The sequence below is a fragment of the Simochromis diagramma genome, unplaced genomic scaffold, assembly GCF_900408965.1.
Source record: "Simochromis diagramma unplaced genomic scaffold, fSimDia1.1 OVJJ01000361.1, whole genome shotgun sequence".
Classification (NCBI taxonomy): domain Eukaryota; kingdom Metazoa; phylum Chordata; class Actinopteri; order Cichliformes; family Cichlidae; genus Simochromis; species Simochromis diagramma.
In genome coordinates, this window is record NW_024386860.1 from 6,446,621 (window position 1) to 6,472,459 (window position 25,839).

Sequence of the window (25,839 nt, forward strand, 5' to 3'; positions counted from 1 at the left end):
TGTGCCGAGTTTAAAATTTCACAGACTGAAGCTTCTAAATCCAAAAATTGACTTTCAAGTTAAACCTTTTTGTTTTTCAGTAGATTTGATTGTAATTTTAGACTACTGAGGACGTCATAAATGAAGAAGGGGGTAGATAAATTGGGACGAGCAGAGGATTAGTGAGGAAGACGTAAGGGCAGCTATGAAGAGTGGAAAGGTGGTTGGTCCACCTGTGGAGGTGTTCAGGAGTGGAGATGTTCAGGAGAGAGGGCAGTCAACTTTTTGACCATATTTTTGACACGCCCTGGGAGAGTGAGAGGATGTCTGAGGAATGGAGATGTGTACTGATACTGATTTTAAAGAACAAGGGTGATGAGTGGAAGGGTTTTAACTACAGAGAGATGATGTGGAGGAAAGCCCGGCGAAGTGGAGGTATGCTGCAGAAAGAAGAGGTACAGAAATCAGTAGAAGCAAAACATGACCATGAAACGGAGAGAGGTGGAAAGGTGAAGTGGATAAAGGATTTTAAAGACGGAGCTGCCAACAGGCAGGAATATAAGAGGAAGACCACCAAGAGATGAGTGGATGTAAGGAGAACATGCAGAGGTTTGGTGGGGAAGAAGAGGATACCTGGAATAGGGTGAGATGGAGATGCCCAAATGGCATAAGTGGCTCTCCGTTTTCTGGCATCTTCTTGGCAAAAAAGCAAACAAAGCAATAGTTTGAGGAAATGATGGACAATTTTTTGTGTTTCTATAAAAAATATGTGGTAAAAACAGTAGGTAGATAAAGTAGGTAAACAACAAATACTTTAATAAGGTAAAAGCATGTCTCAAATTAAAGCTAATATAGCCTATTAAAAAATTAAGTCCATATAAACATATCAACGATATATAACAAAGTAAAACCATAATTGGTTTTTTTTTTTTTTTAAAAGCTTACTAAATGCAGTAAAAACATTAATAATGACATTAAAGTGGATAAGTATATGTACAGGAATGTGTAGTGGACAATGCTGTGCAATAAGCAGCTTTGTGCTCTATCGGTATCCTCGTGTATCACCTGGCTGGTACCTCGTTAAATACCCCCCCTAGCTGTCAGATGACCATAGGTATCTCGCGGACGAAGGGTGTCCGGTGTTTCCCGACACGAGTCGAGTGGCTCCGAGAGGGAGCAGAGCCCGACATATTCTGAACATCTTCCAAATGTTGAGCCCGAGTCGTGAAGTGCTGCTCTTGAGGGGGGCGAGGTTGCAAGGGAGGGAGACGACGAGGGAGAAATCAGGCGACGTCCGCACAGATTTTCACCTCTGAAAGCATCCCGACAGTCTGCTCCGTGAATGCACCACAGCTCCAGCCGGCCACTCAAAGGTAAGTGCGCTGCAGAGCGCCGTTTTTCTTCACATACATGTACGGATGTGTGCCTTAAACGTGGCCGGTACGTGACGGGTTAAATTCTGCAGTTTTTTGCCTGATGCGCTGTCCCGGCTCTGAGGTGGCTGATAAGACTCCGAGCTGCGGGGTTTATCACCAACTGCACGCTTTACTGGGAACGAGGAGAGGTGTGAAAATATGTTACCTGTTAAACGGTCCCGGCGTGGAGCTCGGGCTTTGTGGATATTTATTGTTTTCAATATATATATATATATATATATATATATATATATATATATATATATATATATATATATATATATATTACTCATCTTGTTTAAATTAAAATTCAAAAAAATTTCAGAAATGTAAATTGTGGATGGGAAATGTTCGTTTTTAACAACACGCAGGCTCATCTAAGCAGGTTTAACACAAATACATACTTGATTGATTTCATTATTGCTGGTAATATAATCATTATATGGAAATTATATAGATATATTTATTTTAGTGTCTCATGGTACTAGTTGTTTGGTCTATTGGGTAAATGTTCTGTTAAGACTTAAAAGCTTGGTTTATAGCTTCATTTCTCAGAGGAAGCCTTGGCCTACAGGCTGTCTCTGCCTTGCCTCTGCCTGCAGTCCTGCTCATAAACTGTGGCCATTGCTGCACAGCATCAACACCCAACAAATCCAACCAGTCATTTTTTTTCTATCACTGCACAATTATTTCATCTTAAGCATGAATATATCTCACATCTTTTCTTTCATCACCTCTCCTACCATGTTTGTCAATGCTGCACATAGCTCCACCAGCTCCCTCCTCCTCCACCTCCCCGCTCCTCCCTCATGTCCATTGATTTTAATGAATCTGACAGGTGCAAGCAATATGGTGGAAACCTGTCTCATCCTTTAGTTCACTGCAGCGAGCTTTGTAAGAAAATAGGTTGTCAGCTGCTACAGGCTTCCTCTACTAAATGGTACAAAAATGATACTCTCTGATTTCACTTGGACGAGATCTTTGAATTTGTTTTGTTTTCTTTTTCAACAAGAGGAGATCTGCAGTGATGTTTCACCATTCTTTCTTTTGGTGAAGGGGAAACCTCCAAGCTCGTTTTTGACGTATGATGCAATCAAATGCACCATTTTCATTCACTCCCACACGTGTCTCTTGATGCAACAATACTTCTTTCTTTCTTTCTTTCTTTGATGCCTCATGATTTATAAATGCCAAGCTCTGTGAAGGCATGGTGCAGTACGTACTTCTGTGTAAACCTGCTTGAGCTCACTTGAGCTTAAGCTAGCTTGCCTACTCAGCACGAGGGGGACGTGACCCCGTGTTCCCCGTGCAACAAAAACGAGTTAAGTGAAAATGAAGGAGAAATGATGGAGGTTAAAGACAGAGTTTGCTTTGTAGTTGCCCCACATTTGCAGTCACTGAAGGCATTTCCGCCTCTTTAAAGGCCATGGACAAAGATCTGACTGTGTCTCCGTAAGCGGGGAGTTTGGCGTTTGAAGGAACAGGCACGGGCTTTGATTTCAGAGTGGGATGCATTGGCTTGGATTATATAAGATAAGGAGGAGGAGAGGATAAAAGAGACACGATAAGAGAGAGAGTGAGAGAGAGCCAGAGAAAATTCAGAGAAAGTGGCAAATGAAACAGCTGCCCTGAGACAGGAGGCATGGGATTCGGGTTGAGAAAAGTCATAGTGAGAACACAAAATGTAACGGAGAGACACTGAGAAATGACACCAAGCTGTCAAACAGAAGCACAGAAAGTTAAAGAAGGCAGCTGAAGAGGACAGGGTGAGTTGAACAAGGTCACGGTGGTAGAAGGTAATATCTGTAGATGCGAAAATTGTGACAGAAGTGAGAAAACAGAAGAAAAAACAGAAGGAGACTGAGCGGAGAGGCCAGTGAGGTGGAACGAAGACTGAATGAAGCTTGGGGAAAGGAGAGAGAAAGTCAGGCAAGGGTGGCAGATGGCATGCTAGTCTGTGCCTATGTTGGCATCCCACAGGGCAGTGTATAAATAAGATTATATTATAGCTTAATGGCCGTGTTGTCATGTGCATGCATGTTCATGCTCAGTGAAGCAGGCCTCGTCTTCTCATGTTTCGCTTCAAACGCTAAAAAAAAACAACAAGATTTTTTATTTTTTTGGTTCACATATCCTGATTGTCCGTTGCGACTCCCTGAGACCAACTGCTGAGGCAAACAGATGGACAAACGGTTCCCCTTTCGTTCTCTTCACAGCCAACCAATCCTACGTCTCGGATTGCTGGATTAATTAAATACTGACTTCTTCAAGGGTCAGTCTGGTTTCTTTTAGTTAGATGTCACAGTCAGTGCATGATGCAGCAGCTTCAAACAAAGGGTTCAAGCAGAAAAAAACAAAGATGGGGACTGTTGTTATACAATTACAGTGTAATTTGAGTTTTAGTGATGAATGGACACCACTTATTCATTTGCCATGAGACAGTGTTCTGTGTGACGCAGCTCTGTTCCATATTTTATTTCAGATACAATAAAATCAGTGGGCTTTTAGGCTTTCTGCCCAGAGTGCTGTGTGAGAATGTGGCAGACACACTGCAGAGGGTTGCATGAGGCCTTCTGGGTAACAGCAGTTCTGGTTGTCAGATTAATACACTGTGAAATGCTAATTACTGTAATTAAATAATAAGGAACAACGAGAGCCTTTTTAGTATTTGGCTTTGAAGAAATATATTCTCCAAAGCCAGTTAGATGGCCGGCATACCGGAAATACACGATCAGCCTAATAGACTGTGTGAAGATGGCTGCGTGCTTCATCACTTCCAGCAGGAACGGGATGTCTTGTGATGTCTGCAGTGTTACAAAACGACACTTTAATCCTTACTGCATGTTTATTATCTGCTGCTAAGTGTGACTGTGAGCACTGCAGGTGTTCCCTCCCAGGCCCCTCCTGGGCTTTGTAAATGAAACTGCAGCAAAAATCTCTTTTGCACAAACTGTCTTGATGTGCTGCCTCTGTGTAGCAGAAGGCACTTCACATCACAATAATCCCTTCAGTGTTTCAGCTGAATTCTTCCACAACAGAGACCTTTTTTTTTTTTTTAAATTCCTATGGGAAAACCAGTCGAACTGTTACCCAGATCACCTTTATACTGTGGTCACATTCAGACATTCGGGGATGTTATTAATGAGCAGCTCTTGAAACTGACCCAAAGACATCTGGGCCTCATAAATATTTACATATTCCTAACAAGAAAGAGCCTCTCTTCAGGTCAGACTACCTACGGTGGCCCTGAGAGGCCAAACGGACTGCAACTTCAGAAAACACTTGCAAAAAGAAAAATGCTGCAAAAAGGAAAACGCTGCAAAAAGAAAGACGCTGCACTGCAACTTCAAGAAAAACGCTGCACTGCAAAAAGAAAAACGCTGCAAAAAGAAAAGCGCTGCAAAAGCACACAAAGCACAACGGAAATAGGAAAAAAGACAACGGAAATGTTCCTGGGGAGACAATAACCCGACGGACCAGTTGCACGGTACCCCGCATGCGCAAATCTTACGTCACTTCCTCTCTTTGCCAACATTGCGACATTCAATATATTTGAATGACACGGTTAGCACCCATTTAGCTCCTAGCATTTCTCAACAGCCTTTTTGACTACCGGGACATTTAAACAATGGATAATCCGTAACCGCAACAAAGTTTTTCTTTTCTCCTCAACAGAGAGCGTTCCCCGATTGAACAACAGCACCGTCAAATAAGAAGAATGGTGCCTAATGACAGAGTTAATAATACAGACTTTATAATATGTCACGTGAAGGTTCATCAGCCAGATGAAGTGTTTACTGGCAATTGACAGTGATAGCGGACATCATCATCACTATTCCAACAATCCTCTCCACACAGACAAGCATAAACACACTCGATTATCACTAAATCAAATGTAACACACGTTTGTGATGACGCTAATTCAGTTTACAATAGGGTTCACTAGCTCAGTCAGCAGGTGGCGGTATCCTCGTACACTGGGGAGTAAACTGCCATTAAACGAACAGAAGAAGAAGAAAACCCCTGCGCATGCGGGTGACCGATCGGGTTTCCGGTACGGATCGGGTAGTGACAGACAGCTTGTTTTGGTAAAAAAAAAAAAAAAAAAAGACAGCTTGTTTTGGTTCGTGCAACTGGTCCGTCGGGTTATTGTCTCCCCAGGAACATTTCCGTTGTCTTTTTTCCTATTTCCGTTGTGCTTTGTGTGCTTTTGCAGCGTTTTTCTTTTTGCAGTGCAGCGTTTTTCTTGAAGTTGCAGTGCAGCGTCTTTCTTTTTGCAGCGTTTTTCTTTTTGCAGTGCAGCGTTTTTCTTGAAGTTGCAGTGCAGCGTCTTTCTTTTTGCAGGTTTAAGAAAAGCTTTAAAACATAAACCTAAAACCCAGATTTAAAGCTTATGTACAGTACTGAGCAGAAATCTCGAACAACCCCTCAGTGCTCTATGGTTTGCTTCAAAAATACAAAAAAGGGCAATAATTTATTGAAACATAAATTGTCATTTAGTACTTCAGTAGAATTGCAAAAGGCTTGAAAGTGAAATTCAGTGTATAATACAGCCTGAACTCTCTTAGGCAAACTTTCTTATAATTTCTTTAAGTAGTCTTGTGGAAGGGTTCTCCAGATTATTGAAGGACATTAAAAGCTTTTCTTTGGATGTTGGCTGCCTTCTGTGCTGTTTTCCGTCACAGCGACCTCACATTGCTTCAGTGAGATTGAGATCCAGGCTCTGGGGAGGCCAATCAATGACTGATATCTACCCAGGTATACTTTTAGTGCATTGGCAGTGAGTTAGGGATCATTGTCATGCTGCAATAAGCTGTTTTATGGATTAAAATTAAAGAAATGGGAACAAATTATTTATTATAGCTATCATTTATTATTATCTTTATTACATTGTAATGTTGAGACACAACACTGGCTAATCCCTTGAGTTAGGCCTTTTTTATCCTTGGGTTGAGTCATAGGATACGTGTTAAGTAGCCTAACTAAAACCAATGAAATAACTTGAGATCTGAAAAAAAGGGTGGCTCAAGACTTTTTTATACAGAACTGTGTGCTATTATATCCTATTTTGTCAGCAAAAGTTGCATTTCAAGCACCAATTTTGTGTAAAACCTGTAATTAGAACCAAGAAAATGAAGGGACTCCAAAAGCCCCTGCATACAGTCTCTTCTTCGCAGACAGTTTTTTTGGACGGTTAGATCTTTTCTAATTTAAGTCTTTACCTGTACAGAATAAGATAAAAGAGAGGAAAGGCACTTTCAGCCTTAGAGGTATTGCGTAGAGGTTCAAAAGACGTTCTTTTACATAAATAATTAAACAAGGTCATACATATATTATGAGGTCAAAGATGTACACATTTCAATTTATCATGATCTTTTTAAAGTATATAGCTAGTGTGCTACTAAACGCTGCACTGTCAAGCTGTGGTCACTGCAGGTGTTTCCTCCTGGTCCTCCTGGGCTTTCAAACACCATAGGATGGTTATTTTTGCTGCAGCCCCCTGTTGTGTTGCTTCTGATGTGTCGGCATGAAAGCCAGCCATTCAAACCATCAATATCAACTGAGCAGTGCTGTAAACCTCCACAGGGTCTCGTAAAAATCATCATTGTCTTGTTGATTTTCTGTTTTTAGATGTTTCCTGTTTGAGGCACTGAACTTAATGGGTTTTCATGATATCCAAGTAATTTTCCTACTTAAATATAAACTATGTTCAAGTATGAAGGAAAATAAGTACCTTTGGCTTTTATTGTGATTTAATCTGAAGATAATTAATCTTCCCTTTTCTTTCCAGACGCTAAAGAATCGACTATCATGGGGACATTCAGAGTGATCGTGCTTAGCCTTCTGGTCACCACGGGTAAGGCCATTGTCAGCATGGTTTGTTTTGACAAGACATGCAATTAGATGTTATATTAGTACATTTTATGCTATAAGAGGAATTAGAAGTTTTTATTTAAGTTTAACTGATGAAAAGGTTGTAAAATATTATTCATATCAGTTTAACTCTAATGCTCTTTTGTCTTTGTTTGCAGCTCTTTCTGCCCCCTTAAAAGGTAAAACGTGTGTCTGAGAGATACTTTTTGATTTGTCTCATATATATATTGTGAGCTTTTACTCTAATGTTTGTTTGTTTCTTTGCTTTATCCACCATAAAAACCAGCTGATGAGGAATCTTACACCTTATTCCACGGAGAGGATTTCCACATCCTACTACCCTCCCAAAATGTGGAGGTCACGTTTCATAACAAGTCTGCTCCTCGGTCAAAGGATGTGCACCTGATGAGGGAAGGCAAAGTGGTCCACAGTCGGCCTAAACTCGACCGCAGCAACACCCATCTCCTTATAGAAGCTGTGGGTGAGGGAGATGAGGGCGTGTACACCGTGAAGAATCTAGAGAAGCCAGACGATGTCAAACGCATGTCGCTTACAGTCCGAGGTACAGAATAAAAAGACACACATTAAACATGGTGACAGAATTCCTAAAAACCCACAAAATCACACCTAAATTAAATACTATTTTTTACTGTATTTTTACAAATACAGTAATAATCACATAATTGATTGTCACAATTGATATAATAACATAATTGATACTTGATTAGGAATTAAGACGGTGAGTAACACCAAGCTGCTACTAATCACATGCACTTGATTAACTGATCATCAGTAAGTGTGAACGCTTCTACGAAGGCAGAAGTTTGCAGGTCTGCAGCATCCAGGTGATTAACACACTGCCATGGAGGAAAGACATCAGACAAGCATTCTGAGGTTTATTAGTGAGAAAGATTATTCACAAGTGGAAAAAAGTCAAGCCAGTTCAAATTCAAATTCAAATTCAAATTTTATTTGTCACGTACACAGTCATACACAGTACGATATGCAGTGAAATGCTTGGACAACTGCTCGTGACCCAAAGAAAACAAAAAAAGGAAAGGCTATGAATAAGATAGGAAATAAATATGAAAAAATTAAAAAGAAAAATTAAAAAGGGTAAATTTAACTAGGAAGGAATAAAATATAAATTAAGGTTAAAAATGAAATAACTGTACAACACAAATTAGAATGAAGGGTAAATTTAACTGGGAAGAATAAGATAAAATATATAAATTAAAGTTGAAAATAAAATAACTGTACAACAAAATACACAATACACAATATAGAACTATATAAGAATGTATGAAGAAATCTAAATATAAATAAATATATACACAATAACAGCAGCTGTACAAGTATTAACCGGAAATGAAGAATATAGTGACCAGTGTTGTGCAAAAACAAAGTCCAGAAAGTCCAGTGTGTGTGTAAGAACCATATGTGTGGGTCAGTACTGTGTGGTGGTGTGATTGAGAGACCGTATCGCCTGCGGGAAGAAGCTCCTCCTCAGTCTCTCTGTGTTGGTCTTCAGGGAGCGGAATCGCTTTCCTGACCTCAACAGAGAGAACAGTCTGTTGTTGGGATGGCTGAGGTCCTTCACGATCTTCCTGGCCTTGGTCCAGCACCGCCTGCTGTAGATTGAGTGCAGGTCAGGGAGCTCGGAACGGATGGTGCGCTCAGCTGACCGCACAACCCTCTGTAGAGCTCGTCTGTCCTGCATGGTGCTGTTCCCGAACCAGGTTAAGATGTTTCCCGCCAGGATGCTCTCTATGGTGCACGAGTAAAAGTTCCTGAGCACCTTGGAGGGCAGTTGGAAGTCTCTCAAGCGTCTGAGGTGGTAGAGACGCTGTCGGGCCTTTTTCACCACGGTGTTGATGTGACAGGACCATGACAGGTCCTGCGTGATGTGAACTCCGAGGTATTTGAAGCTGTCCACTCTCTCCACTGGGCACTCGTTGATGACGGGGGTCTGGTAGTTCCTCTCCTGCTTAGTGCTGAAGTCCACTATCAGCTCCTTTGTCTTACTGACGTTTAGAAGGAGGTTGTTCCTCTGGCACCAGTTCTCCAGATTCCTAATCTCCTTCAGGTAGGCCGTCTCGTTGTTATCAGAGATCAGGCCCACCACGACGGTGTCGTCAGCAAACTTGATGATGGTGGTGGAGCTGGTAGTGGCCACACAGTCATATGTGTACAAAGAGTACAGCAGGGGGCTCAGAACACACCCCTGGGGTGCTCCAGTGCTGAGAGTGGTGGAGGCTGAGACATGTCCGCCCATCCTTACTGCCTGTGGTCTGCCAGTTAGGAAGTTGGAGATCCACTGACACATAGATGAGCTGAGTCCCAGATGCTCCAGCTTGGTGGTGAGTGTGGAGGGAATTATGGTGTTAAATGCAGAGCTGTAGTCTATGAAGAGCATTTTAACATAATTCCCCCTTCTAGTGTCCAAGTGAGTGAGTGATGTGTGGAGGAGATGAGAGATGGCATCGTCTGTGGAACGATTTGGACGGTAAGCGAACTGTAGTGGGTCCAGTGTGTCTGGTAGTGAAGAAATGATGAAGTCTCTGACCAGGCGTTCAAAGCACTTCATCACTACTGAGGTGAGGGCTACAGGGCGATAGTCATTGAGAGAAGCAGGGTGGGGTTTCTTCGGGACAGGAACAATGATGGACTCTTTGAAGCATGTGGGGATCACCGACTGAGATAAAGAGATGTTGAATATCTCAGTGAACACAGGAGCTAGCTGGTATGCGCAGTCTCTTAGGATACGACCTGGGATGCCGTCTGGTCCTGCTGCTTTCCTGGTGTTCACTCTCTTGAAGGCTCTCCTTACTTCATGCTCGGAGATGACGAGCACGTTTCCGGTGCTGGCAGTATCTTCCTGTCTGCAGCCGTTAGCGCCGCTAACACTAGCATTGTTGGAGACCTTAGCTGCAGCCTCGAAGCGAGCATAGAAAGTGTTCAGCTCGTCTGCCAGAGTCACGGCCGCGTTCGTCATACCGGTTGTTGGTGCTTTATAGTCCGTTATTGTCCTTAGTCCCCGCCACAGGCTCCTAGAGTCACTCTGTTGGAGTTGTGACTCTAGTTTCCTCCCGTAGCGCTGCTTCGCCTCTTTCACCGCCCTCCGCACGTTATATGACGCGGCTTTGTACGGGTCCATGTCCCCCGTCATGAGTCCCGTGTTGTAGGCAGCGGTGCGGGATCTCAGAGCGTCGCGGATGGTTTTATCCACCCACGGCTTCTGGTTGGGAAACGTTGTGATAGTCTTTGTCTCCACGGTATCATCCGCTAGTTTCCCGATGAATCCCACAACCGCTTCCGTAAACACGTTGACGTCATCGTCGGAGCTGTTCCTGAACATGTCCCAGTCTGCGTCATCGAGTGCGTCCTGTAACGCGGCCACCGATTGGTCCGTCCAGCGCGCGACCTTCCTCTGAACCGGAACTTCCTGTTTCAGCCTTTGTTTGTATTTTGGCATGAGGAAAATGGCGGCGTGATCAGATTTGCCAAACGGGGGGCGGGATTGTGCCTTGTAGCCGTCCTTGACCGTAGTGTAGCAGTGGTCCAGTGTCCTTTCACCTCTGGTGGGGCAGGTGATGTGTTGATAAAAGTTCGGCGCTGCGCGTTTGAGGTTGGCGCTATTAAAGTCCCCCGTCACAATAAGCGCAGCGTCCCGGTGTTGTGTCTGGTGCTGTGTGAGTGCCTCATGCAGCTCGCATAAGGCGGTGACCGTGTCCGCTTGTGGTGGAATATAAACGGCACTTACAATGACCGATGTAAATTCCCGAGGTAGATAAAAAGGACGACACATGATGGACAGTAGTTCCAGATTTGGTGTGCAGGAGCGTGTGAGAGGAACAACGTTCGCACTGTTGCACCAGTTGTTGTTCACCATTAAACACACGCCGCCTCCCCTTGACTTCCCCGAGTCCCGTGTCCTGTCCATGCGGTGAACCGAGAAGAACTCGGCCGGCTGGATGGCGTGGTCCGGCACCGCTGGGTTCAGCCATGTCTCGGTGAAGCAGAGGAGATTGCAGTCCCGAATGTCTCTCTGGAACTTTATCCTGGCCCTGAGGTCGTCAAGCTTGTTCTCCAGTGACTGGACGTTGGCGAGCAGGATGCTAGGCAGAGGTGTGCGGTGTGCACGAGCTCTCAGCCTGTTCCTGACGCCGGCTCGCTTCCCTCTAGGCCGCCTCCGCTTCCCTTTGTTCTCCCTCGAGATCTCACTCGGCCAGCTCGGATCCGGAGTTAAAAGTTGCCAATTTTCTCAAGAGAGCAAGCTTCAACAAGTTCACTCCAAGGTCGGAGACACTCCAAAAAACCCAAGAGCTACATCTCAGATTGTACAGGCCTCGGTTAGTTAGCATGTTAAATGTTAAACTTCATGAAGTACAATTGAAAGAGACTGAACAATTATGGCTTGTTTGGAAGGGTTGCCAGGGGAAAGCCTTTTATCTCTACAAAGAACACGGCAGCATGGCTTTGGTTTGCAGTGGCATCTAATCAAAACACACCTCGTGCCAACTTTCAAGCACGGTGGTGGAGGGATGATGATTTGGGTTTATGTTGCTGGTAGAGGACCTGGGCACCTTGCAGTCATTGAGCTGACCATGAACTCCTCTGTATACCAAAGTTCCCTAAAGTCAATCTGTTTGATAGCTAAAGCTTAGGTGAAGCTTGGGTCAAGCAACAGGTCGACGATCCCAAGCACAGCTGCAAATCTGCAACAGAATGGCTGAAAAAGAAAAGAATCAAGCTGTTGCAATGGCCCGGTCAATGTCCTGACCTCAATGTTATTAAAGTACTGCGGTGCATAAATGAATGCCAACAAACCTCAATGCTCTGAAGCAACACTGTAAAGAATAGTGGGCCAAATTCCTCCACGATGATGTGAGAGACCGATAAAGTCACGCAGAAAACAATTACTGCATGTTTTTACTAGTGCTCTAAAACAGCATCTGAACATCGTCAAAGGCGATTAGTCACATACAATTTGTTAATATTTCCAAAACACAGACAGACACGCCTCCTTATCCCCACTAAATACCTTTAATACAGATTTTTGATACTAGGTATATCTCGCTGTTGCTACTACTTGTGCTTTCAATAATAATTTCAGCAGCTTAATAAACCTACTGTTAGCACATCCTGTTTGTCCTGTGAGAATTACAAGTTGCAGCAATGTTGACTCTGTAGAGATTAGACTTGCACACAAATGTGAAGAAGGCATTTTGGGCTGGGAGCAGGAGTGGTGGGCTCAAACCCAATATTGATAAAAGCGACCGTAGCGCAGCGCTGTGTACCATATGTTGAGAGTAAATGTGAAATCAAGTGATGAAGAGGTATGTGTGTGTTTGTGTGTAGAGAGTGAAGCTGCCCTGCAGTAATTATGCAGCTCTTTTACCACCAACCCACTCCGCTCTCCTTCCCCGCCTGCTGGTGTCCTGTCGTTATCTCGTCTTTACTGTCTTTCACTTTATTTGGTTTGTATTACTTCCCCTTCATTCCTGTAACTCTGATATTTTTGGATCCTTTGTCCTCTTTTTGCAGCATCTGTCACATCATCCTTCCTGTTCTTTTTTACTCCCTTGTCAAATAAACTGTCACTCTGTCTCTGCTCATCTCTGTGAAAATTTCAGACAGTTTTCTGTCCACTTAATCAAGTGTTTTTTTCTCCGCTTTTATCTTCTAGATTGCTCCGTTGAGCAGATGGTCAAATATGGAGACAAATTCAGTATTCATTTGTCGGGGGTGAATCCTCCCATCACCCTTGAATACAGACCCAGAGCTACAGAGGCCAGGGAGACATTTAGGTAGGTGATATTTTAACCCAAGAGAATATGTAATGACATTTTGCAACATTGATGTACATTCAGTGAGACAGAGGTAACAGGAAAGGTTGAGAAAAAGCTCCTCCTCTTTGACTTTCCCTCCTGCAGACCAGGTTTGGTGGTGCTGACTGCTGCAGGGACATCACCGGAGCGCTATCAGGGTCGCATCAGCACCGGTGGTCCTTATGTCACCCTCAGCGGTGTTACAGATGCAGATGAGGGTAGCTACACTGTCAGGGATGACAAAGGTGGTATTGAACGGAAAGTCTGTCTCAATGTCAAAGGTGAGAGCACATATGAAGACACCTCATGCCTATGTTCTTCTCCTACACTTGGCTTGCTTTAAATGAGCTTCTAACCCCCCCCTCTTCCCCTGCTGCCATAATGGCTTTTTAAAGACGGAAACATTAATGGGCTCCTGCGGGCTGATGCATTTCAGATGATCCATGGAGCTGTAAACAGACTTGTGATTTATTTATCAAATGTCCCTCCTTCTTTTCTGCCTCTTTGTGTCTCAGAGCACAAAGAGTTTGTGAAACTGCAACGCGGTAACAAACTGAAGATCAACCTGATACTCAACAGCTCCTTGGTGTACCTCTACTACAGCCCCAAGAGTGACTCCACACTGCGCCTGCTGCTGGACAAAGGAGAATTTACACCTGTAATTAGAGCCTTTTTCCTCCACTATAGTCCAGCTATGACTCTTTCATTTTTGTACGTCATTTCTGTTCCTTGTTTTCTGCCATATACTGTTACAAATGTGGATGCTGATTTTAAGTGTCTAAGTCTAAGTGGCTGCCCTTTGAGTATCAGATAAATAAGGATTATTTTGAAGTAAGATTCATACCAAAAAATATGGAGCAGAGCATGAAATGAGCATAAACATCCACTTTAATTTAATAATGTTAACAGGTTGGCTTTAACTTTAATAATTAAAACTGAGCTAATACATAGGTATTAATACAACATGATTAATGGGATTTATATTCACTCTATATGTAAAGGCAGACTGCGCGAGTCGGTCCTTGATTTTATACACCTGAATTCAAAGATTAAAAGCTGCGGCTGATTATTTTTTATCCACAGGTATTGTATCTACACACTAGCAGTCATTTACAAATACCCTATATTGTGGTGTATAATATAAAAATATATACATATTATTATGCACAAAAGCATTAAAAAGCATTCATTTTTCAAACATATTGTAAAAGCAAATTTTATAACTGCTATTGTAATTATGTGTGCCTTGTTGTTTATGACATTTGCCCATATTCTTCTTCTCATTATTTGCAACCTGCTGAGTAATTGCAGCTTTTCTAAGTGCCTGTGCTGAAGTTCAGGCTGTTTTATAGCTGATAAATGCTTCTAACAGACTGTGTGTGTTGTTTATGTTACTTAAGAGCTAAATCCTTGTATCAGTCAGTATGAATAGGTTTGTATTCCATTTCTCATCAGTCATTCATGTTTAATGTTTATTGCTCTAATCAGGATTTCTGTATTTGATGCCAAGTGTAAAAATGTTTGTTTTTTCACGGTAGGCCCAAACAGAGCTGGGTTTCGAGAACCGTCTGTCTCTGGAGGGCTCACTGGTCATTCTGGATGACGTCAATGATAAAGATGAAGGCCTGTTCACGATTAAGGACCTACAGAATTTCACTGTGTCTACTGTCTTCTTGGAAATGAAACGTAAGCAAGGAGTGGGGAAAACACTAATAGACTGGGTTGCATTGCTGTTTATGCTGGTAAAAGGTCATTCCATCTAAAATGCACTGGATCTGAAAAATCCCCCTAGCTGAACCCTACAAAGGGAGCTGATTTGTTTAAAGTCATGCAAAATGTTAGCTTCAAAATTCAAGTTCAAAATGTGTAAATTCAAATTTGGTGTTTTTTGATTCGCCTTATTTTCCTGAATTTTAAAGCCCTCAATGATAACATTTCTAACATGACTTTAAATTAGAAGACTGTGAAGACTGTCTTTGGATGACTGTTATGTCAGTTAGTAATTCTAGGTCGACCATAGGTGTGAAAGGGAGCATAAATGGTTAACCGTGGATGTGATCTTAATTTTACAAGTGTTTAATAAAAGTAAAAATGCTTAAAAAATGTAGAAATTAGACATTTCATATGCCTTACCCTGTTTTGACCAGCCACCTCTTCCACATGATGGTATGACCCTTTAAAGTTTACCCAAAATATAATCTTTTAAAACTTTTCTCCAGTGAATTATCGGAGAACAATAAGTCTATTCTACACCATAGGCAATACATTTTTGCTCATTTTTGCTTAGATTGTGAATTTAAGCCATTTAAGCTTTTTAAAATTAAATGTGCAATTCAGCCCTTAAAATGTCATGTGGCCGTCTCCTGTACCTGTGAAGTAATGAGGGCTGAAAACTTCTGGAATTTGTTTTCTGTATGCAATAGAATTTCAACACATCAATGAGAAGTCGGTTGAAATATTAATATCTCTTTTCTGCCGTGTGTCCTTGTAGCCTATAAGCTGGAGACACTGTATGTGGCCATCATAGCCCTGCTGGGCCTGCTGGCTTTCCTTCTGCTGGTCTGCCTGCTGTCCTGTCTGATCAAAGTGAAGAAAAGGGCCAAGAGGGCTGCCGCCCTGGAGAAGATTGCCCAGAACGCTGGAAAAGAGGAGGAAGGAGAGGCCTTCAGACAGGTTGGAGAAAAAAATACACTACTGACGATGTGATGAAGAGCATAAGGATAGAGTGTGCTCGGATATAATGACAAGTTCTGCTCTGTGTACGTCTTCAAAGGTGGTCAAGAACATCACCAAAATGAGTGAGGAATCCAAGCATTCCCAGGCTGACAACACGGAGAAGTCACAGAGCACTGAGGTGGATATTAAAGTAAGGAAATGTGTTATTTCCCACTTAAAACTGAGTCACTGAGGTTTCTAATGATGTCTCAACTCTTATGCTGTTCTAAGCGTTTACAGAGAGTCGCAGCTTATTCAGAACGCTACTGCTAGAGTCCCCACTAAGATCGAGAAAGCGGATCACGTCAGTCCAGGTCTCCGATTTTTGCAGTGGCTTCCTATCTGACGAAGAATGGATTTTACACTATCACTATGATTTTCAAAGGCTTGAATGATTCAGGGCCAAAATACTTTTCTGATGTGCTGCTGTGTCATGAGTCGTTCTGACTCCTCAGGTCTTTTGGGATAGGTCAAGCAAACAAACAGCCAAACATGTCAAAGCATCTTTGAGCTTTGCTGTTTTTATGCGCCACATCTCTCGAACTATCTCCCAGAAAACCTGAGGTCTGCCCAAACTCTGTTCTTTTAAATCAAGGCTGAAAACATTTCTTTGCCACTGCATTTTACACCTTACCTTAAGTTACATTTGTTAAAACCTTGCATTGCACTGTAGCTTCGCTGTGACATGTACTCTCCTATTTTATTCGATTTTAGCTTATTATTATCTTCCAGTTTACTTTGTGGTTTTAAATCTTTTGTATATGTGCCTTTTTATGTCCCCTTTTTATATCGAATGCAACTTTGAATCAATTTGTTGTTAATAGACACAAACAAACTTGCTTGACCTTGTCTTCCTACCCTCAGGGTCTCGAGGTTTCCTCTAAAGAAGTTGGAGTTGGTAATCTAGAGACCAGTGACTCCGGCGTTGGCTTTAACACTGCTCTCCCCCTGGACACTGACACTGAGGCCCCTGATCAAATCCCTGACTCTGAGGCTGTAAGCATTTCTATTGCTCCTGAAACCAAACCAAGTCCTCCGCCTGCTGCCGAATCCAAGCCAAGTGCTCCACCAGCTGTGGAAATTAAGCCCAGTCCTGTACCTGAAACTAAAGTGACCCCAGCCCTGGAGACCAAGAAAACTCCTGATAAACCTGCGGAGGAAAAGTTGGATGTGCCCAAAGGAGCAGCTGTTAAACCTAGTCCAGCCCCAAGCCCAGAACCCCAAGCCGATAAAAAACCTGCGCCCAGCCCAAGCCCAGAGCCTAAACCAGCTGTTCCCAAAGCCACCACTCCAACACCTGATAGTAAGAGTGCCCTTACTCCCACCCCTGAGCACCCCAAGCCAACCACACCAGAACCAATTACCAACGGCACGCCCGAACCTGGACCGGATTCCAAACTGAGCCCGGATCACGCCGATATTATCAAAGGCTCAGCTCCAAAAGCAGTCGCTCCTAAAACCCCTGAAGTGGAGCTGAAAGCTAGTGGTGCCATATTGGAGGCAGGCAAAGATGGCACCGTAGCTGAGGATTCAACTACTACCACCTGAGAAGTGCAAAAACACAAAGGAAGCCCCACAGATCTTGTCCACCGCTCACCACTACTGTAGACAATCGAACACCCCTTACCAAATGATGAGGAAACCACTGCAGCTGGGGCGAGGACCTCGATTTAACATGTCTAATGCCTGAACACAGTATTACCTTGATAATCTCACTTATCTGTAACTAACACTTAAACCTCTGAGACTTTCTGGCTCAGAAACAATTCACATAACATGGCTTTTGATTGTTAAACATTTTAGTTGTACACGCCTCGCAGCCTTGTTTTTCTGTTCATTTTTAAAGTTAAACTGCCAAACTGCAAGTTCAATCCTTTGCAGAGTTTACAACTAAAATGTTTACTCCACATGAGGTCTTTTTCTAAAGTATCCTGCAAGGTTTACGACATTTCATTGAAACAACTCACTACAACAGCTTATTTGACCCTAACTAACCATCATTTCCCATTTCGACGCTTGTTCCTCTAGCAGCACATGAACAGCACATGGATGAAGCAGATAAAATCTTTCAGCTGGTGTCATCTTAAGCCTCCTAAAATATGTGATGGCACCGATATCATCTAAATGAACTAAAAAGCCCATCAGATCACACTGCTGGTGAAGTTTTATACATAGCTCAATTTTGGATTTCATTCACTTGAGCCAGTCCTCTAGAAACATCCGCAGTGCATTATCACATTAACCACACACGCACACACACTTATACTAAAAATACTAACCACATTATTTCTAGTCTTTGAGATTGAGATTCACACTCCCAGTGGAAATTTCAGACGATTAAATTGTGTTTTGCGGGCTGATCCCTCAAGTCCGGATCATCCACTTTATTGTCTTTGATCTGGATTTCCCCATAGCTCCATAAAAATCCCAGCACTCTTACAATTTAATGGGAAACTCACAACAGCTAAAACTTCCAGCAGCTTAAAGGGACCACCCCGTGCCTGCAGTATGAAATATAAAATCAAAGTGTGTGGTAAGTTCACATAGTTAGAGCATGATTCTTTTGCTCTTTTTCTGCCGTTATCACCACCTTCTTTTCTTCTTTGCCCCTGTTCATTCTTCTTTTTTTGTTACTACGACCACCAAGGAGGCTATATGACTGATTTGGTTGACTGATTAATTTACAAAAGGTATTAGTGGATTCATGTGACAGTTTTAAAAGAGCTGGGCTTGGTCCGTCGTAGAAGTGATCAGTTATTGAATGTCATCCAAATCTGGATCCAGGGACTTTTGAAAAAACAAATTCCTCAGCATTTTTTGTATTTCACCCCATGTCGTCACAAATGAAAACTGCGAGACTAATTCGGAGGTAATCATGCATTATGTAGAGGGGATTTTAGCCTCAGTGGAGGTCTTTCACTTCTCCTTCCTTTCTTTATCCTCACGGCCCTTTCTTCTTCTCCCTCATTCTGCTTTCATTTGCTTGCTTTCGTTTTTGCTCGCTTACATAAATGCTGTAAAACTTGGCAGAAACTAAATATTTATGCCTCACTGGCTTCAAAAACCAGCAGTATGAAGCCTTCACCAAATCCATGACACTGTCTGTGTTGAGCTGACCTGGTATTCAGGACGTCCAGTCAATGCAATTTCAGCTGAAACTCTTTTGGTACTTATGGTAAAGAGGAGGTGTGCAGGTTCGTTTTAATGTGCACGTCCCTACTTCATGTTTTAACTGACCAGTGGCAAACCAGTGACTGTCAGTGTTTGATGTACACACTGACAGTGTGTACATCAAAAAAAGCATGTTGGATCAAATGGTCAGAGGAATGTAGGGAAACTAAAAGTAGATCCGTATACAGTCAGCTGGCCTTTCTTTATAGCTTTCCTTACTAAAAGAGTTTTCTTATGAGTAAATGAATATGAGGTGTTTTGTCAGCATCTGAAAAAGCCATAAAATGAGCTCGATTTAGATGTCAGATTTGATACCAAGAGCAACAGAATAAATAAACTAAAATTACAAAAAATACAAAATACAAAAATACAAAAATAAACTCAAGGTGCCTCAGCATTAGATGGGTTAACAGCGTCAATAAGTCAGATGTATTACACATGGACAAAGGTCTTTTAATGTAATATGTGTACAAAGACGTATACGCCTGCTCTCCAGCCTGGATCTGTGTGGGAACCACAACGCTATTTGGCAGTACTAACAAAGCTCTTCATATAAATACACACAGATACAAACACACACATGTAAAACGCAAACATGGACTCCAGCCTTGTAAATACTGCATGTGTATGCAAGTGTAACCCCCTCCCCACCATGAGGCTGAATGTTTTTAATGTGTCATACTTAATATTAAAAAAGAAAATCATTTAAATTTCTCTACAAACTTAAATCTAATATATAAATATATATATATATAATTATATAAATATACACACACATACTATATATACTAATATTCACTAATGTATTGAACTAAATCAACTTCCAAATATTGTAAATTCCCATCGAGACTGTATTAGCCCATTTTAGACCAGTTATTATCCGCTGCTGTCAGCACACCGTATCTCTCACACTATTTACATATTAATAATGTTTAACCAGTGTCATTTACAGCATTGACTGCAGCATGCCCACGACACGTTCCGCTTCTATCGTCCAGACGTTGTGTCAGTGTGCGCGAATACAGGAGTGGTGTTTTTAATGTCGCCATCTTTGTGTGCGTTTTAAAGTCCGTATGCCTATGATGCACGTATCTATAAGTGTGCGTGTGATATATGAGCGAGTGTGTGCTGAATCTATGCACAGGGAGTTTGTACAGAAAGGAAACTCTTATGTGTGCTTCTCCATTTGTTGTGAGCAAAGTATCCATGTGCCTGCTTCAGTCGTCTTGCAGTGTGAAGAGAAAAAAACAAAAAGTGCAGTGTTTTAAATCATGAGTGTGAATGTGATGGAAGCCACAAGAATATTGTAAAAACGTATTGTAACTCTGAGATATTCAAGTGACTCTTTGTCTTTGTTTTAGTGCCTAAAATGTATATTGGATAGTTGGCCTGTGCTCTGTCGTTAGCCGCATCCTAATGGCACCTTTTTAGTGAGGAGAATGTTCACTGATCCAGAATATGCAGTTTGCACACCTGAATGAACAAAGCAAAAATTGCCGGCTAACCTAAGATGTGTTAATGTGAAAGAAATGTGTGTGATCAAAGTGATTAGAGCCTGACCGACATATCACCAGAAAGATTTTTCTTCAGTATTACTCAAAATCTGTGACTGAGTCATAAAATCAGCAGGAAAGTGTTTACAGAGGTCAACCCAGAAAGCTGTTTTCCTATAGACTTCTATAGGACCTTATGCCTTTTTGCAACCAGCTGTCAGCATCTGGTAGCCTTCTGGTAAATAGCACATTGAAGGATCAACGTTTAGAACGCAAAAAAAGCTGATCCAACTCAAGATATATATATATATATATATATATATATATATATATATATATATATATATATATATATATATATAGCCACACATGACAAATGGACAAATGTTGGGGAAATCTGTTTATGATTGATGTCTGAAAGAAAAAAGCATTTTTAAATCACCAAGTATTGCTTCCGGTCTTTAAACTCTTTTGTTGGTTGGGCTCTAAAAGAGATGAAAAGAGTCTGATTTAATTGTAGGCAGCATACAAGCAAAGCGTGTTTCCATTTACAGTGTCTATGGGTTAGTTTGGAGTTTGTGAGTGAGTTCATGATAGCAGCAGATGAATGACAAAGCTTTGTGTGGGTTTGGGTTATGTTGTTGTGAGTGGTTAATGAGAGGTGGCTAAAACTGCATTTCCACACAACGCCACTACTGTGTGCTGTCAGTGATTGCAATAGAAAGCCACTTAGAGTGACTATGAGTGTGAGAGAGGCAGACGGTGAGTGGAAGGAAGAGTTATTACAGCTAATTGGTGCCAGAGGGATTGTGGTTTCATACCCACCTCTGATTAGAGAAGAAAAAAAAACACCACCACTTTTAAGACCACTGGTACTCCTTGCACTATGTGAGTTGTCTCAGCTCTGATCCTCTCTAATTCCTGCTCCTGGCCTGGTTGTGGTGTGATGTCTCACATGGTCTCTCTCTCTCTCTCTGTACTCCCTTTTTGCACAACACTTCACACAGATGTTTTGTAAAGACAATATCTTTATTTCATGTCTAAAGGAATACTAAGAATAAACAAAAGATTATGACATCTGCTGCCTTGCTGTCTTAGTTTTTCTTTCTCTGCGATTAACAACCTTTCAGAAGGACAGTGCCGTCTCAGGGCTATCCCACCAAGCGGAGATCTCACACAATGCCAGCCGTGATTTGTTGTGGGGAACACGTGTCACTTTCTGACCACATTAATCCCCTCTGGTGCGTTTTGAGCTTCCATAGCTGCCCCAGGACACAGGACACAGAGCTATTTATATGTAGGCCAAAGGTAAGAACATCACAGCTCTGCTTACACCTGCTGTGGATCCTGAAGCTCCAGGTTGGCTGCAAATGACAACCTTAAAGAGTGAAGGAAAGTTACAGAAGCAGTGACCTGTGTTTATTTCATAAACTGAATTTTTCCATTTATACCCTCTTTTACCAGGAAATAAGTGCATAATCAATGAGAGGGACTTTCTTCTTCTTAAAATGAGAGACACTATTAATTTTATTTTTGACTAATCTAGCTATTATACTTTTGAGTAAGATGTTAAGTAATCCAGTTGGAGAGGTGCTTTAAAAATGAAAAATCATGATGAAATCATTGGGAATTAATTCTGCAAATGTCTTAATGTTCGGTTCCAGCTGAACAGCTTCTTATAGGGAAGGGATAAAGATGTTCAGTGGTGCCGTATTCTTTCCATAATCTGTGTCACATGGGTTGTAGAAGGGAAACAGAGGAACCTCCACAGTGCCCATGGAGAAGGTGTAGATTGGTGCCATGGTAAGGGCATTATAAAAAGTCACCTCCTCCTTTTCACAGTCCAAGAACACGCCAATGCGGACGAGGCAGAGCGACACCTTGATCTTTATCGGGTCTGGGTCAGTGCAGGCTAGGATAGAGCCGCTCTTCAGTGCCAAGGTCCACAGGCCATTGGAGGTGCCTGTGGCAGACATCTCCCCTCTTGGGACGTCTTCTCTTGCCACACCCAGCCTCCACGCCGTCTTGCTCCCAACCTCGATCTCCCAGTAGTGTCGCCCTGTGGTGAAGCCCTCACGGCCCAGCAAGCAGTAGTAATAGTGAAACTGCCGCGGGTTGGCCTGGAAGTCTTTTGTGTCTTTATCCTCATAGAACCAAACTGAAGTGCAGGACTGGGAGAGAGTCAGATTCGGGTGTGCTGTTTCAGGGTCAAAGGTCACTGATGTAATATCTAGAAACAGAAACAGATTGAGGACAGTGACTGATGCTGCTTATTCACATGTGTATTGCATCGAATGAATGATGCTGTATGGAAATACTTGGGTAGAGGCAGCTTTTCATGTGTTTCCATATTCTGTACTGGATGGGACCGACAAACTGGCCAGAGCGAACCTCTGTGTCCACCTCCGCTGGGAGAACAAAGCTGACCTGAGATCTGTTAGGACACAGAGGGAAGGACTAAATGGTAGGAGGTCCATCTCTAAGACAGTCTCACAGATCCTAAACGTCCATACACACAGGATAAATGAGTTAAGAGGCAATGTCAAGATTCAGATTATTTACTAAAGTCACGCTATTGAGAAAACGTACCTTTTAATGAGATCTTGAATTTCCTACAAGAAAAGAATTCAGCCTTGATTAGTTAAAACAACATAACAGAGCACTTTTCTCATAGAAAGCTTTGCATTTGGACACGGGTCTGCTGTTTGGGCTTTTGTTTTCTAAATGAGAAACTGCTTTTTAATCAAATCAATCGAATCTAATGTAATACTTATTGATCAAATAAGTGCCAGTAAAGTGGTGTTGTGTAAGGGTGGCCCTTTGTAAACAAGCATGCTCTAACTGTGAAAGTGTTTAAAGAGGATGAACAATTATAGAAAGTTATTTTTACTCTAAGGCGAGTGTGTCAAAGGAGCAGGGTGGAAAACAGTGGCTCTAGATAAAGCACTGTATTGCTGCTGCTCCTCACCACACACATAAACCCTGCCTATCAACACACCACAGCTTTGCAGAGTATAATTAGAGTCAAGTTCATAAAAGCCCAAGTTTAATTAACAATCACACGTCGTGTCTTCTTATTCAGTGACACTCTTCCTCACTTTGATCAGCTTAGGACTGTCCTCCTCAGTCAGCTTGTTGTTGAGCACTGCGATGGCTTTTTCCAGGTCTCGCCCTTGCCCCGCTATCTTCTTCTCTCTCTCCTTCAGCTGTTTCAGTTGCTTCTGTCTCTCCCTCCTCAGTCGCTCCAGGTCCCTCCACTCCTCCTCATCCAGGAAGCGGTGGAGGTTCTGAAACTCTGCTCTGATTTCCCTTTCTAGGTCATCAAACCTGTTCTGAAAGATAAATCAGGGGAAATGGAAAGAAAAAAATGTAGTGTGTAGGTCAAACTGAAGGGTTTCTGTGTTTAACCAATGCTGGCTTCAGCACACTCAATTAGTCTGCAATAAACTGAAATAATTGTGTGTAAAAAGAGATAAAAGATAATGAATAAGGCGGGGATGGTACCTCTACTTCCACTGATTCTATGTATGTCTCTCTTTCTGCTTCTCTGCACTCATCTACCTCATGCTTGATTCTTTTAATAGCCTGGATGAGCTTTTCCTGTAACACACACACACACAAAGGAGACATAACCTTGCAGATAAAATACAAAGAGAACAGGAATCCTACTGCAAACAGTTTAAAAAAACAGGAAGCTAAAAATAAAGAACGTTCAAGAGGTAATGTATCTGCTCTCAACTGTTCCAAACACAGCAGCAGGTGGAAACCATAGAACTCGAAGCTTACCTTTTGACCACAGAGAAGGCTTTTTTGGCAGTTGTTGTTGGTGTCTTTAGTGTGGTTTTGGTACATTCCAGTTTTCTGTGTATAGGACAGAGCAGGAACAAAAAGACCTCTGTGAAATTGAAATAAGAGCGAAAGATGGAGTTAGAAGGAGAGAAACAAAATTAATGACATACAGCACAAACACATCAATATGGGGAGGGAGAGCAAAGGAGCGAGAGAGGGAAAACACACATGCCAGTACAACGAGAACAACAGTGAGATACAGTCAGACTATTAGAGCAACGAGGACGTACATCCAAGCAGAAAATTAACAAGAGGAAACGTATTAACAAGCACAGATCAGCAGCCACAGCCTGACTCGAGAAAATATGGCTCCATTAAAAGTAAGGGAAGAAATGGAGGGGTGGGAGAGAGGCAGATGACTGGAGCTGCCAGGAGGGCTTGCTGGCTGGCTGGCTGGGTGGTTGGCAGCAGCGATTTATGGCAGCAGACACAGAGGAGTCTATTTCTGTCTGCCAGTGTCTTTGGAAACAACGAGAGGGGCGGCAAGTCAGTGAGATATTGTGTTTCATATTGGCAGTTGTTTTGCCTGGAAGGGAGACAGTGTGTGTTTATTTTTGCAAGGTGGCTCTCTGATATCTGCCTGATCTGGAAGGTGCATTAAAAGATGCTGTTTCGCTATCGGTGCCCTGCCGGGTTCTATATCGACTGCAAGGGGTGGCATCTTGAAATGTGCAGTCAGCGTTTCCCTGCCCTTGGAGAAACACTATCTGCGCCCCACTGCTTCTTCTCACTTTCTGTCTTAAAAAAACAAATAAATAAATAAACCTCCCTCCAGCCTGTCCACTTATCCAAACTTTTTTTTATATCTCTGCCTCACCCACACCCCATCAACTCCCCCACACACACTCAGGGGTCTGGCTGTGGGCTACGTGCACTGAAGCAGCATCTCTGCAAAATGTTCTTCATCTATAATTCATGGTGCTGGGTGCTGGCCAGTGACTGTGCTGAACTAAGGTTGAGCAGAAAATTCAGTGCACCGCAGCATGCGGCAGGTGGAGGGGACAGGGAGATTTAATAAAATGCAGAGTCTTGACGCGCATGCATGCTACGTAACTCTTGACTGAGGATAAAAGTAGCTGTAAAGCATTGCTGGCTAGCAAATTTAGATATTTAGAATATAAAAGGATGTTTCATGAGCTTTGTGATCGATTCCTAATAAATCAGGTCTAGTTTCACAAACTATTGTGTTACAATACTAATACAGACAATGCTTAATACATAGAAAAAAACTACTACTAGTAATATATGTCTAATACTTTATACTAAAAGAAATAAAAAACATCTGATGCTTGCATTTGTTCATGTGGAACTTTTCTTTCTCTAAATGTGTATTTATAAAAGCTTGAAATCTGCACATATTTGATTTGGTATGGGTTTTACTCTGGATGCCCTCCCTAACACAATCCTCCCAGGGATTTGCGTCTCCTCTTCGTGTTTATTTATACATTTAGAAAAATTTGAGAAGTTCCCACCATGCAGAAAACAAGGGAATAAACACACAAGAGAGCATAC

The 25,839-nt window shown here is 42.2% G+C and overlaps 2 protein-coding genes across 5 annotated transcripts; one reads left to right on the forward strand and one right to left on the reverse strand.

Annotated features, from left to right (window-relative positions):
- The first annotated feature begins 1,079 nt into the window (after nt 1–1,079).
- Nucleotides 1,080–21,317, forward strand: si:dkeyp-77h1.4. Of its 3 annotated transcripts, none has more exons than XM_040030151.1 (11): nt 1,080–1,352; nt 7,186–7,251; nt 7,427–7,447; nt 7,555–7,830; nt 12,958–13,078; nt 13,205–13,380; nt 13,615–13,757; nt 14,638–14,785; nt 15,591–15,772; nt 15,873–15,965; nt 16,679–21,317. In XM_040030151.1, exons 1-11 carry the CDS (start codon nt 1,322–1,324, stop codon nt 17,360–17,362), a joined length of 1,941 nt encoding a protein of 646 aa, XP_039886085.1. In that variant the 5' UTR covers nt 1,080–1,321; the 3' UTR covers nt 17,363–21,317. The 3 variants fall into 3 exon arrangements, with proteins under 3 accessions (XP_039886085.1, XP_039886088.1, XP_039886087.1); XM_040030154.1 differs by lacking the exon at nt 1,080–1,352 and adding an exon at nt 1,890–3,160; XM_040030153.1 differs by lacking the exon at nt 1,080–1,352 and adding an exon at nt 5,746–7,074.
- Nucleotides 20,896–24,784, reverse strand: si:ch73-54f23.4 (zinc-binding protein A33). 2 transcript variants are annotated; one of them, XM_040030158.1, is made up of 7 exons: nt 24,558–24,782; nt 24,265–24,373; nt 23,983–24,078; nt 23,577–23,810; nt 23,068–23,090; nt 22,797–22,912; nt 20,896–22,708 (listed from the first exon to the last, which is right to left on the reverse strand). In XM_040030158.1, the coding sequence occupies exons 2-7, from the start codon at nt 24,328–24,330 to the stop codon at nt 22,155–22,157; spliced, it is 1,089 nt and encodes a 362-aa protein (XP_039886092.1). In that variant the 5' UTR covers nt 24,331–24,373; nt 24,558–24,782; the 3' UTR covers nt 20,896–22,154. The 2 variants fall into 2 exon arrangements, with proteins under 2 accessions (XP_039886092.1, XP_039886093.1); XM_040030159.1 differs by having other exon boundaries at nt 24,265–24,784.
- Nucleotides 24,785–25,839: the final 1,055 nt, after the last annotated feature.